Source organism: Macaca mulatta, chromosome 6 (genome assembly GCF_049350105.2).
Source record: "Macaca mulatta isolate MMU2019108-1 chromosome 6, T2T-MMU8v2.0, whole genome shotgun sequence".
NCBI lineage: Eukaryota > Metazoa > Chordata > Mammalia > Primates > Cercopithecidae > Macaca > Macaca mulatta.
Window position 1 is genome coordinate 145,999,301 of NC_133411.1, and position 13,859 is coordinate 146,013,159.

Here is a 13,859-nt window from a genome sequence, read left to right on the forward strand (position 1 = left end):
TTTGGGAGGCCGAGGCAGGCAGATCACAAGGTCAGGAGATAGAGACCATCCTGGCTAACACAGTGAAACCTCATCTCTACTAAAAATACAAAAAAATTAGCCAGGCATGGTGACACGCACCTGTAGTCCCACTTACCCGGGAGGCTGAGGCAGGAGAATCGCTCAAACCTGGGAGGCGGAGGTTGCAGTGAGCCAAGACTGCACCACTGCACTCCAGCCTGGGCGACAGAGCAAGACTCCATCTCAAAAAAAAAAAAAAAAAAAAAAAAAAATTGTATTTGTAAAACCAGCCTAGCGAATTTGCCTGACAATGTGCAGGATCTGCCTCTCATTCTGTTCCTTAATCCAAGGGACTAAAAATTCCACATAATTATTCACATCTCCATTATGAATTGCATTTTACTCTCTGCTGCTCGTCATTAAGATCATCTAATCAATAGTCTTCGTTTCAGAGAGAAAAACAAAGGAACAGAGGAGTTAAGTGGCTTGAGTTATAAAATCTTGTTCAGTGAAGGTTCCACAAGCAGCTGGGTCCTTACCCTGAGCACAGCCATAAAGTGCTTCTGCTGTTTAAAAGAAAGAAGAGAGGGGCTTGTGGGTTTAAAGTAATTAAATATCTCTATGTTTAAGTGACATGTGGTTTGAATGATTACTTTCGGAAAAGCCAAGAAGGGGAAAAATGAACTCAGAATTATTGCGTTGGGCACAGAAAGAAGAAACAGGTTTAACATCAGGGCACGGACTAGTTGCTTTGCAAGGGGCAAGGACAGGAGAAAAGGTCCCAGGCATCTATATAGCAGCACCTCTAGGGCCAGGAGCAGATAGGCTGGGGCGGGGGAGGGGCAGTTATCACTAAGGGAAATGCCCTTCAGGCTCCTGGGAGCTTGCCCCATGACTTCACAGCAGAGGAGGCTGCGCAGCACAGGCAACGGGCATGGAATCTGGAAGTGCACTGACCTCCACTGTGGTTCCTAATCTTCCCCTTACTGGCAGTGTCCAATTAGGACAGTTATTTATAGAACTTCAACAATCCCATCTGTAAAATGGGTATTATAATACCGACCTAGCAGACTGTTGTGAGAAGTCGGTAAGATTCCTCCTGCAAAGGGTGCCTAACACAAGACAGGTGGTCAGTAAGTAGCATCCTTGAGCCAGCCACTTTCCATCTCATCTTCTTTACTGTCCAGTGGTATTTATTTGCAAAACAACAGATCACAGTGATGATGTTTCTGTTTACAAAGATGACTGATTTGGAAGAGGGAAACCCAAAACTCCTTGCATTAATTCCACAATCAGTGTAGGGATATAGCACCAAGCTCTCATTGGCACCCTATCCAGACCCAGAACACAGTGAATGAAGATCCTCTGAGCTTAAAGGAGGACCCCCAAGCAATGCATGAGCCACTTGGAGAAGGGGCATAAGCTACCTAAATATAAAATCATAGTAATGAATATGGACACAATCACTCTTTGGTCACTGGCAATGCCTTGACTTGTGAAGTGCCAGAAAGCCATCCAGACACCCAAGAATTACCCACTTCCTGCAAGGCCACGTGTCTTCCAAACCTCGACAGCTATGTGTATGTATAATCAACCAGTTCAAAGCCCCTGTAGCAGGAGGCAGTGCTTTGTTGTAAAACAAAACTGAGATGAAATAACCGTCATCCTTTCAAATCTCCTCTGAGAGTTTGGTATTTGAGGCACATTCTGTGATGTACTTCTCTCTGACCTCGAACACTTTGATTCCTTTTTTCAAGTTCACATAAAAGACAGAAAGCTCTCAGATCGGTCTACTGTATCGAGAGCCTCGACTGGATCTGAATTCTTTGCTGGTGTGGAGAATTAGTTGTTATTCCAGATAGTTAAGAAGCGGAGATAAAGGGCCATTACATTAGAGAGGCCCAGCCCATTGGGAAGTCGGGCCATGTCTGCTCCTTATTTAAAAACAGATTAGTTCCCACTGCTCCCCAAAGGCTTGAAGGGTATACTTAGATATTGTAAGTTCCATCCTGACATCCCTCCCTCCCATTCACAATACACTTACAGAATTTGAGAATGTGGCTTGTCTGGAAGGCTTAAAACAAATGCTTCAATTTTCCATTCTCCAAATGAAAATCAATGGCAACAGAGAGGTAAAATCAATGTTCAGCGCTCTGTAGGGAAACCTCCACCCTCTGCCTCACAATCTCCCACCCCACAGGACAATAAATCAGAACCAGCCATGCAGACTAGCAGAAAATCCCTGAGGGCAGAACCCTCTGCAGGCCTGAGGACTTTCTGTTTATCCCGCTGTCCCCTAAGAGAACATTTTTCTTAAGAATGCCTATGAGAATGTTTCTAAAACCTAAGTCAGGAAGAATAGTACAATAAAAACCCTTCTTCCGCAAACAACCCCATTTACCAATGGGATCCTGGGCATCTAAGACCAGAGTGTGACTTAAATGTCTTCCAAAGGGTCTACTTTATGATCGAGCCTTACAGAATGCTTAGGCACTCAATGATCACTGCTCTGAGGACAAATAACCTGTTTTCTGTCATCACAGACTGGTCTGTGTTCTCTAAAATTTCATGTAAATGGAAATTGTACAGTATCTCCCCCTTCGTGTGGGAGGTTTGTCTTCTTTCACTCTGCCTAATTGTTACCAGATTCATCCATTATGTTGGATGTATCAATAGCCTATTTCTATTTACTGCTGAATAGTAATCCATTATGAGATAGACCACAATCTGTCTACTCTCTCACCTCTTGTTGACATTAAGGTTGTTTCACAGTTTTTATCTATCACACATAAAGGTGATATGAACACGCAGGAGGGAGTCTTTAAATGCACGTATGCTTTCATTATATTTTAGAATCAAATCTTTTGTTGTACATGTTTTGCAAATATTTTCTCTCAGAGTGACTTGTCTTTTTCATTTTTGTAAAAGTATCTTTAGAAGACCAGTGATGAAGTCTAATTTGTTGCTTTTCTTTTTGCATTACCATTCAGGCTTTTTGTGTCCTACTTAAGAAATCTTAGTCAAACTCAAGGTCATAACTCTTACGTTTTCTTCTAAGCCTCTTCCAAGACTTCTAAAAAAGCCTAAGCTCTTATATTTAGGTCTATGACTCATTTCAAGTTATTTTTTGTATAGTATGTTATATAATGATTAAAATATATATATCTATATTGCTTGAGCCCAGGAGTTCAAGGTGACAGTGAGCTTGGTATGATCATACCACCACCCTTCACCCAGATGACACTGTCTCAAAAAAAATTATATCTGCCAATAATTTGTAGTATTACCAAAATACTCACTTAAAAAATTAACTAAAGAGGGCGTAATAGAAATTTTTATATACAATATAGGAACCACTTGATCCATTTTGACAAAAACACACCAATAAAAAAAACTCATGATGGAAGAATGGAAGAAAATATTCTGCAATATTTTAATTAATTTTTAGATAGTGTGACCATTGCCTATTTCTTGTTTCTTTTTCTTTCTCTACTTTTAATATTTTCTATAACAAGCATCAACTATCATCACACCAAACTAATTCAAAATTATTTTAAAGTAACCTACGAGAAGGCTTCCTGACTCCCAGCGGTCTTCACATTGCTCTTTTGTGCATAACCGGCCCCTTTAGAGAACTTGAAAGATGAACATACTACAAAAATCTGTCCCCCGCAACCCCACTCAATATTGCTTAACAGCGGGAAGGTGTGAAACAAAGAATTTCCAAAGAGAATTCTCCAAAGAGAATGTGAGTTTACCTGAAACCAAATACAAATGCCACCCTAATCAAGGAGAAGAATTCCAGCAGGGGAGGGCTGGCTGCCTTGCTTGGCCCCCCACTGAAATTGCTTGCCTGCCGGCCCTGACACACTGCAGTCACAGATGTGTGTGTCAAACAGCTCCTCTGCTCACTCAATCTCCGCAGGCAAGGAAAGCTAATGAAATTCTCTCACTGATGTGCTCACTGTCCTTCTGTCTTGATCTGCTTGCAAAGATAGCCTAAGTCTGGAGCCTCATAATCAGCTAACGGCTGGCCTGGCTGCCTCTCTGTGTGCACTCCTGACTGTCTGGCAGGTGAGATTTGCCTCTTGAGCTGCTGCAGAGGCCAGCTTGGCTGGTGAGATTGCCTACAGATGTTTCACAGAGAGAAAGATTACTTCCCTGATTGATGAATAAATAGAGTTGTCAACATGGTTTCCCTGGTCAGAGGGGACCCCTGGAGTATAATGTGGAAGGACAGATGTTTCTTCTGGGAAGGTGTCCAAGACCCTTCGAAGAGGTATGCACTCAACTGATATCGTGGGCTGAGTAATTCAGCCTCTAAGAGGAAGAGAAGAAAGGCTGGACATACAACCACAGCAAACACACTCAGGGGCTTCCTGAGCCAGGCTGCCTCCCAGACCTTGATAAAGGAGTGGGCATGCCATCTCAGCCAGCACCTCCTCTTTGGGCTTTTTCCTATGAATCGATGGGTCCAATTATCAGAAATCCCATCATCTTCTTAGTCTACACCTGCTGTGAACTGTAAAGGGGGCAGCAGAAATGATGCTGTCATCCTCACACTAAACCGCAAAGGCTTCCTCTTGCAGAAACTGCAGAGGCAGGCACAATCAAACTGGGTAGGGACCAAGGCACCTGTAGTGAGTTACTTTGTAGTCAGTAACTTGCAACTCTGGAGATTTCTGGCTGACCTTCCGAAATGAAGTAGACAATAATAACTATTACCATAATTGTTTCAGTAATTGTACGAACAGCTGTCATTATTTGACACTAGACTATGTACTTTACACACCATCATTTTATTGAACACTCAAACACACACACACAATACTCTGCAAGGATTCATAAAATTTATCACCCATAAACCCTCCCTGTAAGAATTACTAGAGGATGTGTTCCAGCAAATGAAAAAGAGGAATGGTAGAAGCACTGCCATTAAACCTATTTAACAGATAAAAGCACAAATTCAGAAAGATGAAGTAACTTGCCAAGGCCACTTGGAAAAGGAAATAGCCAACCTGGGAATTGAGCCCAGATGGGTCTCCTTCCCAAATCCATGCTCTTAGCCACTGTAATTTTGTGGTCACCAGAAGATGTGAAAGATGAGGATTACAATTTTCAACACAAGCACAACAGTGTTGGTGCTTCCAACACAGAATCATGGCATGCCCAGAAAAACACCATTTACACCTGGATATGCATGAATATCAATGAGGTTGCTGAGTAGGTCTCAAACCGATTTGAGTTTAAAACTAAAAATGTCTTGTCTAACACTTCCAGAAAGGGCTATATTCTGCATTATAGGAGGAAACATGCAATGGACTCCCCATCTGACACTTACACACACACACACACACACACACACACACGCAACACACATGGCTAAACAACCTAGAGCACCATCCCAAAGGGTATTCGGGTATTTTTAATTAATATGGCCACATCTTCCCTCCATCCGAGAAGAAAGACATTGCATGCAGCAGCAGATTCTACGCTAGTTTTCTCAGATAATATATACCTTAAAAGGAACTTCAAATAATAAATCCCCCCAAAAATATTTTTTTACATACAACTCCCCAATGAACTTGACTTTCCTTGGGGGTAGGAATAGAGTCTCTTGTTTACCTCTGGAGCCTTAGTGCCTAAAGCCTCAATACCTTTTCGTTGAATGTCATTGAATGGATGAGCAGACAATAACAGGTAAAATGAAGACATCAACATATTGTAGTAGTGAAAACCATGAACTTTGGAGGCAGACAATCCTGGGTTTGAATCATGCTGCTGCTTGCAAACAAATTACTAATGCCTCACTAGCTTCAGTCCTCTCTTTGGAAAGCAGAGACAACATAAATACCAAATTTACAAAATGGCTGAAAGAACTCAAGGAAACAGTGCTGAGCACAATGCTGGCACAGGCTGAAGTCTTTCAGAGATGCAATCTAGCTTTACCACCAGGAAAACAGTTCAGTCTGGGGACAGAGAAAAGCACATTATGATACCTTGCATCTTGCTCTTGTAGAGACAAAGTCTGATTTTTTTAAAAATAACCTTGACAGTGACCCAGAGCAAGATGGCCCTGGAGGCAAGGTCTATTGCTGCAGGTGCCAGGCTTAGAGAGGCCAGAAGGGTGTGGGGTGGGGGCTGTTCTAGATGCTCACCTTATGTCAGGAGCACCATTTCTCTGCCAGACCATGATTTCAGAGGGCAGGAGCTCCCCAGGCACATCCAGAGGGAACCATTTACAAGATTGGGGGAAATTAAAACATACCCCAAGAGGAACAGCCAAGGGGACCAGCATTGCTTGGACTTCAGGAACAGAGGGAGGGGATAGGACCCATTCTGCATGGTCCCAGCTCAAGCTGGAGATATAGAGCAAAAGTTCTCGGTGGGGAGCAGATTTAAGTGGGAATCTTTATCTATATTCAGAAAGGTTGCTTTATTTGCCTAAGGTGCAGTGCAAGTGAGCGGCAAAGCATATTACCCCCTTGGGAAATGGACACGGGTAAAAGCCCCATTGTGACACCTCTCAATTGTACAGGCAGTACAGGGAGAAATGCAGAATATGCACTGAAATTGCCTTCCTCTCATCCCTGCCCCATCCGACTCCCTTCTTAAAGAAAGCCCGTTTCCATGTGTATATTTGTTTGCTTTCATGCTTCAGGTATTTTTACAGGACCAAAGGAAGGAGCAGTCTGAATTGAAAGGCTGCATCCATCATTTGTGAAAGCCTGAACCCACTGAATAGATGATGCTGGGACTGGAGTTAGGGGAAAGAGCAATGACTTTAAGGACCCTGAAGAAGACGGGGGACACTTCCCCCTGGGCTGGGGAAAAGAGGATATCAGGGGCTGTACCCTGAGGAAATAGCATGTTCCCAGAAGGAATGGTGGTGTGGTGGTCTTGAGAAAGCAGGACCCAAAAACCAAGGCTGGCAAAGATGCTACATCCGATGGAGACATGGAAGCAGAGAGTTCTTGAGCCTCAAGGGACCTCGAAGAATCATCACAGTGAGGCTGTCAGTGCAACCAGGAGACTAAACACTTGGCCCCTGTTTTCTTAGTTGTAAGTTTCCTGGGTCGTGGCATCACTCTGGGAGGAGAAAGGTCCCAATAATGACCAAGAAGGAATTTTCCCCTCATCTGTGCAGATCCGGACTCAGAGTCAAAATGAAGCCGATTTAAAGGAAATAAAGATGGACATTCTTTGTAAACCTGTGTTTGAGAACTGAGATTCCTATCATAGTCGGAGTACAGGCACCAAACACCATACAAATGGCGACCTTAATACTATGCTCTCCCCTCCCCATATCCCCACATCAAAGACTAGAAACCCTTAGATCTGCCAGCTGCAGAATGCCTCCCAGCCCCCAGCCCCCAGCCTTCCTGCCTTACCTGGGGAGCAGGTGCTTACGACTGACACACAGGGCGGTCTGGTAGTCCTGGGTCACACACACTTTGTGAGGGCTGCATTTCACCTTCAGGCAGGGGTCCTTGGATGGGTCCAGGGCTGAGGCAAAAACAAGAAGGAGGGCGGGGTTAGGACCTCCAGGGACATTTAATTTTTCTTTTTTTTTTTTTGGTTGAGATGGAGTCTTGCTGTGTCGCCCAGGCTGGTGGACAGTGGTGTGATCTCAGCTCACTGCAACCTCCCCTTCCCGGGTTCAAGCGATTTTCCTGCCTCAGCCTCCCAAAGTAGCTGGGACTACAGGCGCTCACCACCACACCCGGCTAATTTTTGTATTTTTAATAGAGATGGAGTTTCACCATGTTGGCCAGGCTGGTCTCAAACTCCTGACTTCAGGTGATCCACCTGCCTCGACCTCCCAAAGTGCTGGAAGTACAGACCTGAGCCACTGCACCCGGCCTTAATTTCCATTTCTACTTAAATAAACAGGTAGAAAATAAACCAACCATGTGTTTGCCCTCGGTGCTGTTCTCTGAGGCTGGAGGGGAACAGAATGAAAGCCCAAGCCTGGGGAAATTCTGTGTATATCACACATTCTTCCTCAACATCAGGGGAGCAATTCCTTTGTGCTTTGGGTGTTTCAGCATCTTCAGCTCAGGCAGGAATTACTTTTAAAAAATCCTTTCAAATCTTATGTGATCCAAGAAACAAGAGCTACTTTTACCTCTTTGGTTATGAATCTGGTGTTGCTTTTTATGACTTCATTCATGCCTAAGTTTACTCATTTCCTATAAAAAGTCCTTGAGGACAGAGTTTTTTGCTTCCATTCAATAAACACTAACTATGTGCATAAACAACCTATTTTAAGTTTTTGAAGAACTTCACGATGTATGAGACAGTTTGTGCTGTGCAAAGTTACAATGTACCAGGGAGGGGAAAGCTTACACATAAATATTTATTGTGCAAGGCAGAATTAGATAAGGACCATGACGGGCATATAAAATGATAACAGAGCTCAAGAGAAAAATGGAGATCAATTTCTAGGGCAAGGATTGGTGAAGCATTAATATGTGAATTGGATCTTGAAGTATGGGCAGGATTTTGAAAAGCAAAGATAGAAAAAGCAATCCAGGCAGAGTGAACCGGCACAGCGAGTGCAGGGAGGCATGTTCGGGCAATCATAAGATACTCAATCTGACTATTAAGTGTGGTTTGTGGGGAGGCAGTAATGAGACGGGAGGGGGTGGGGGGAGTTGATTCAAACAAGTAACTCTAGAAAGGGTCTCCAAAGACAGCAGTTCATATATTGCAACATTTCCTGGAATAGGCTGAGCAGCAGGCCCTCGGCTAATCAGCACTCTGCATGCTGAGGTGCACATGCTCATCATTGGCACAGAAGAGGCCTCGGGGAATTCTCTACAAAACAAAAGCAATTGTGCCATCTTCCAGCTCTGGGGCCTAAAGCCTATTAAGTAGTAAATCTTTCATAACTGCTCTCCACAGTCAGGGAAGGTGATGTCTCCCCATGTCCTCCCCATGCAAACATTTGGTTAAACAAATTGGTATCCTGAGCAGGTACAGCAAAACTTCTACAAGAAATGACATGGTCAAAAAACCAAACCAAAACAAACATAAAGAAATGTCACAGAGCCCTCAATCATGGACTCTTAGCCATCCTGACTCCTCAGCATGTAGAGGACGTCACCGTTCCTCTCTTCCTGCCCAGGCCCAGAATCTGCACGCTACTTTCTTCAGATGCCTGCTGAGAATTTCTCAAGAGTCCTGAACACACAACTTCCAAAGGTATTTCTGCTACTTGAACAGCTTAGCTGGCTCCCTCCACTGCTGCAGCTTCAGCAGCTGTAAACAGAAGCCAGGCTGCATTCTCAGGCCCATCTGGAAAGTAACAAGACCCAAGGCCCAGTCCTAGGGGAGTCACCTGGTAGAGTCTACTCCCCAAGGGATGTGGCTCTGATACTTGGATCTTAGCAGAGAGAAACAGGCTGTGAGATAAAAGAGGCTGATTTGAGCCCCAGGGACAAAGTGTTCATTCACTCAGAGCTCTTAAGCTGAAGGCAACCTCTGCAAGGCAGGTGGCAGGGCCCTGTGTCTACCTTCAGAGTCTTCCAAGGCTGGGCCTTCCAGAAACTTGCAGCAAGAGCTTCCTGGTCCTAAGTGGAACTCTTTTGGTTCCTGGGGATGTCTGCATGAGAAGCCAGGAGGCTGGTGTGGTCTCAGCCCACCCCACGCCCAACCTGGGACTACAGCTCAGCCAACTTTGACTCGTTCTCCAAGAATCATCCAAAATTGAGTCAACAATTAAGAATGACTACCAGATGACCAGTAATGATGAAAATTTCTCAAGGGTCCTGAACACACAACACCCAATGGCATTCCTGGGGCTTGAACAGCTTAGCAGGACATGTCAGTCCTTCATTGCCCATTCTCACACTTCCACACACCACAGGATGAAGACATTTATAGATCTCAAGAAACTTGGGGACTAGACCACTGGCAGCCTCAGTCATAGTTACCAGATGAGGTATTTCCCCCAATACATGCCAAGTGCTGCAGCAGAGAACTTGAGATTTTCACTTGAGTGGATGTCAGAGATGGAGAAAAACAGGCTGGCCTAGGGTGATGGGTGTCAAAATCTGCAGTACTACATGACAAGTTTTGTGGCAGAATTTGAGCTTATTTTTGCCCCTGCAGCCAACTTTGTTAACATGCCACACTGCCCCCCGGGTGGTCTCAACCGACAGTGCAATCACAAGGATCAGGAATCAGCTGAGCAGAGCCGGGAACAGCACAGACTCCAGGGCGGTGTAGCTTCTGTGACTGAACCCTGCCTCTGCTGCTTGTTAACCTTGCTATACCTCACTTTCCTCTTCTGTGAAAATGGGGATAAAAACAGAACCTGCTATTGCATGGTGGTTGTCATGAACATTTAATGAGTTAATATCTGTAAGTACTTAGCACAGACCTGGAACATGCTAAGCACCTCATATGTGTTTATTAAGTTGTTTGTGTTTGTCTTTTGTTCCCAGAGTAAATAATGAGTTTTCATAGTAACAAAGAACCATAGTTAACACTCACCGAGTGCTTTTGACATACAGGCAGTGAACTAAGCCCTCTGATTGGATTACCACATTTAATTTTCATAGCTATCAAAGGAGGTAGCTGCTATTAATGTGCAGGTCTTAAAAATAAATTGCTAATGAGAGATGCAGAACAAACCTGGGCTGTGACTCCAGAACCCAAATTCTTCACCAAGGTATGCTCGAAGCATGAGAATCTCCTACTATCTTCTTTAAAAAGCTGATTGGGGGGCTTACCTCACACCAAGGGCCCAGGTGCACCATATTCTTGAGAGGCTTTTGGGGCAGAATGAGACTTACTGGGTAAAAGGAGGGGGCAGCCAGGTGAGCTGGTGCTGCAGAGAATGGTCCATGATTCCCTCTCAGTACGCCCCACAGGATGAGGTCACCAGCCCTGATCTTCCCCCAGAGGGTGGGGTGCCCAGCTCTGGACACCTGAGCCCTCAGCCTACCGCCTGTGAATGCAGCCATCCCCCAACTGAGTCAAAGGAACCATGGTCTGGTCAATTTTGTTCCTATAGTCTTGCCATCTGTCACCCTACCTTAGGCTAACTCCTGTAGACCACCCTCCACTTCTGGAAGCTAACATTTCTTTAAAAACCAAAAACCTCCAATCCAAAATACTAATAAATAAAAACTGTTCGTTATTAAACTCCCTACACATACTTAACAATTTGCATACAGAAATCAAGTCTGCTAAAAATCAATTACTAGAGTCTGAATACTTCAAACCTGTATGCAAATTATTTAGAGTAAATGAACTTCACAGAGCAACAAAACAGTAACAAATCAAGCTGTCAGCGTTTGTTTCATCACCTTGCCGCATTTTGTTTTTGAAAAACAGCAACACTGGGATTGAAAGGGGATGAGGAGTGTCATTTCCATTTAAACGCAGGCCTCCCAAGTACGTTTTTTCTAGCAGCCTCAACGCTCAGGGTGACGGATGCTCCTGAAAGGCACCCAGCACCGGTACTGGAGAGGACTGTGGCAGCACTTTGTAAAGAGAAGGATAAGAGATCCGAATAATAAGTGGCATTTGAGAGGCCTTTTAATAAGTAGGGGAAACTGCAGGTGAGAAGGTAGGAGAGACAGCTGAGCGTGACAGCCCCGAGCAGGGTTCAAAGTTTCCTTGTCATGGTGCTACTGATTTCTTGGGGACCTTGCTCTAAGTTTCAATCTCTCTCTGCATACGAGGAGTGACAGGATGCAGACATCCCCAGAGGATGACAAAGCCCTGTGTCCTCTCTACCTCTTCTATCGCCAAACCTGCAGGACTCCTGTGGACCCAAACAGGACAGCTTCCCTAGCACAGAGCAGGTGACCACCAAAGGTTAATTTTATCTTTCCCACCTATATGCAGAAGTATTCAAGAGTCAACTGGCACCCAGCACATATCCAATTATTTTTTCCAGAATGACTTTTTACAGAAACTTTTCTCAAGGAACAAACCAAGAATGAATTAATTTAAAGAGATTTGTTAAGCTGTAAAGCACTGAATTCAAAAGCCAGTTAATTACTAGTTTCATGTAACTTTTTTTTTATTAACTTTATTTTTAAGCTCGCTACTTGGTCTCAATTAAGGTGGTGATATTTTAATTATCTTAATTGTTTCTGAAGTTGTTTTTCAGTTCAACAAGTTATTTTTTTAATTAGCTACATTGATTTTAAAATCCTGAATCAAGCCTTTGCGCTCTCCTTGAGCACATCCTGTAGGCTAATTGGCAAAGGGTCATGACACCTAGCACAGCAGAGCTTGATACCATCTCAGAGATGCTGAGATGAGAAGAAGGTTCCATTTTGTGGGTTGGCCCAAAGGGTTCCTCACCTGGGGGAAATCACACACATTTGTGTTTATTCAATTAACATTTACAGAGTATCATTCAGTGTGAAGCATATTTCTGCAGGCTAAAGGTGAATACAAAGAGGTGAGCAAAAAGATGTCCTTCCAGCTCGCCAGGGGTTCACTGTTGAGCACTGTTGAGAGGAGAGTTCTATGGGGGACAGGTGAGGTACCTAATTCAGCCTTTCAGGGGGTCATGTGAGAATTCCTGAACAGACTGACATCTATGGAAAAGTAGGTTCAAACCAGATAACAGGATGAGGAAGAAGACTCCAGACAACAGGAAGCTGTCTTTCCAGGGGTAAGAAAGTTTGTGGCAGGCTTAAGGAATCCAAGTGTTTCCTCGGGCTGGCAGAGGTTGGAGCAGGCCAGTGAGTAAAAAGGCTGGAGAGGCGGCTGAGCCTAGTCCTGAAGGGCCTTGGAGCCACAGGGACCATGCTGGGGAGCCAGGGCCTTTGAGTTCCACCATGCCTTCAACCCAGCATGCAAGAACCTGTGACCAGACTAAAGTCGGGGGAGAGGGGCAGGAAGAGGGAACCCTAAATATGCATTTTATGTAGAAAGTGGCACTTAGTAAGAAGAGACACACTACATATATTCTTGTCCTCCAAATGACAGAGGATGTCAGGGTTGGAGGGCCCAGTGGTCCTCTTAGAACCCCTTTTCTCCTGCCAGGAACCTCCTTCCTCCCTCTCCCCAGGAACATCAAGCCACACAGGATTCTGGGAGGCACAAGCCTACCGGCTGAGACCAGTAAGCAAACGATTAATCTAAAACAGCAGCATGAACTCCTGGCCCACTCTGGTGACTTCCAGAATCTTCCTCAGGTCAGAGGCCCCTCGATTTGCAAAAAGTCCACCAGTTAAAGATGGCCTGTTGTCTCGCTGTTGCTTTTAAGACTGCTCTCTGCCTGAGTCATGCTAACCCAAGGTTCATGTGAAGAGCAGACACTCCCAGTGATTCATTAGGAGTGACTTAATGGACGACTGACAAAGAAATTACTCCAAACTGTGAAAACCTCGTCAAGCTCAAGCTAAGAGCAGGAACATTTATGGCAGCTTGTCTGTCCCCATGGTAACCCGTGCATGCATCTTGCCTCCCGCGTCTCCAGAGAGGCTTGTTCACCAGCTGACGACAGAGTCTCTCAGAATATAAAACAGAAGATTCTGCCCATACAGTCTTTGCTGTAACCAGGGAAGAATGGCAGCTTGGAAAACCTCCTCACCATTCTTTCCTTTCGTATTCAAGGGGCTGGCCAAGTTCTCCCAGGACAAATAAAGGGCCTATTGGTCATGTGCCTGGATAGGGCAGAGAGCAGAGTGACACCAAGATCGGACTCCTGCATTTAAGGATTGGGGAATCTGTGGGGAGCGACACGGGACAGGCAGAGACAAATAGGCAGAGGATAAAAAGATGAGTCTGACCAAAGATAGCCCTCCTGGGAAGACACCTTTTCTTTCCCCTTTAAACTGAAGGCCTGGGGACTTCTTTCTGTGTCAAAGCTAAAAGCATCTTCT

The 13,859-nt window shown here is 44.6% G+C and overlaps 1 protein-coding gene across 6 annotated transcripts in view; it reads right to left on the bottom strand.

Moving 5' to 3' along the window:
* SPOCK1 (SPARC (osteonectin), cwcv and kazal like domains proteoglycan 1) overlaps nucleotides 1–13,859 on the bottom strand; it is a 515,462-nt gene that overhangs the window by 153,541 nt on the left and 348,062 nt on the right. For all 6 annotated transcript variants that reach the window (XM_015140905.3, XM_078004311.1, XM_078004310.1 and 3 more), the window contains 1 exon segment: nucleotides 7,392–7,506. In XM_015140905.3, the coding sequence (XP_014996391.1) occupies nucleotides 7,392–7,506 (115 nt within the window).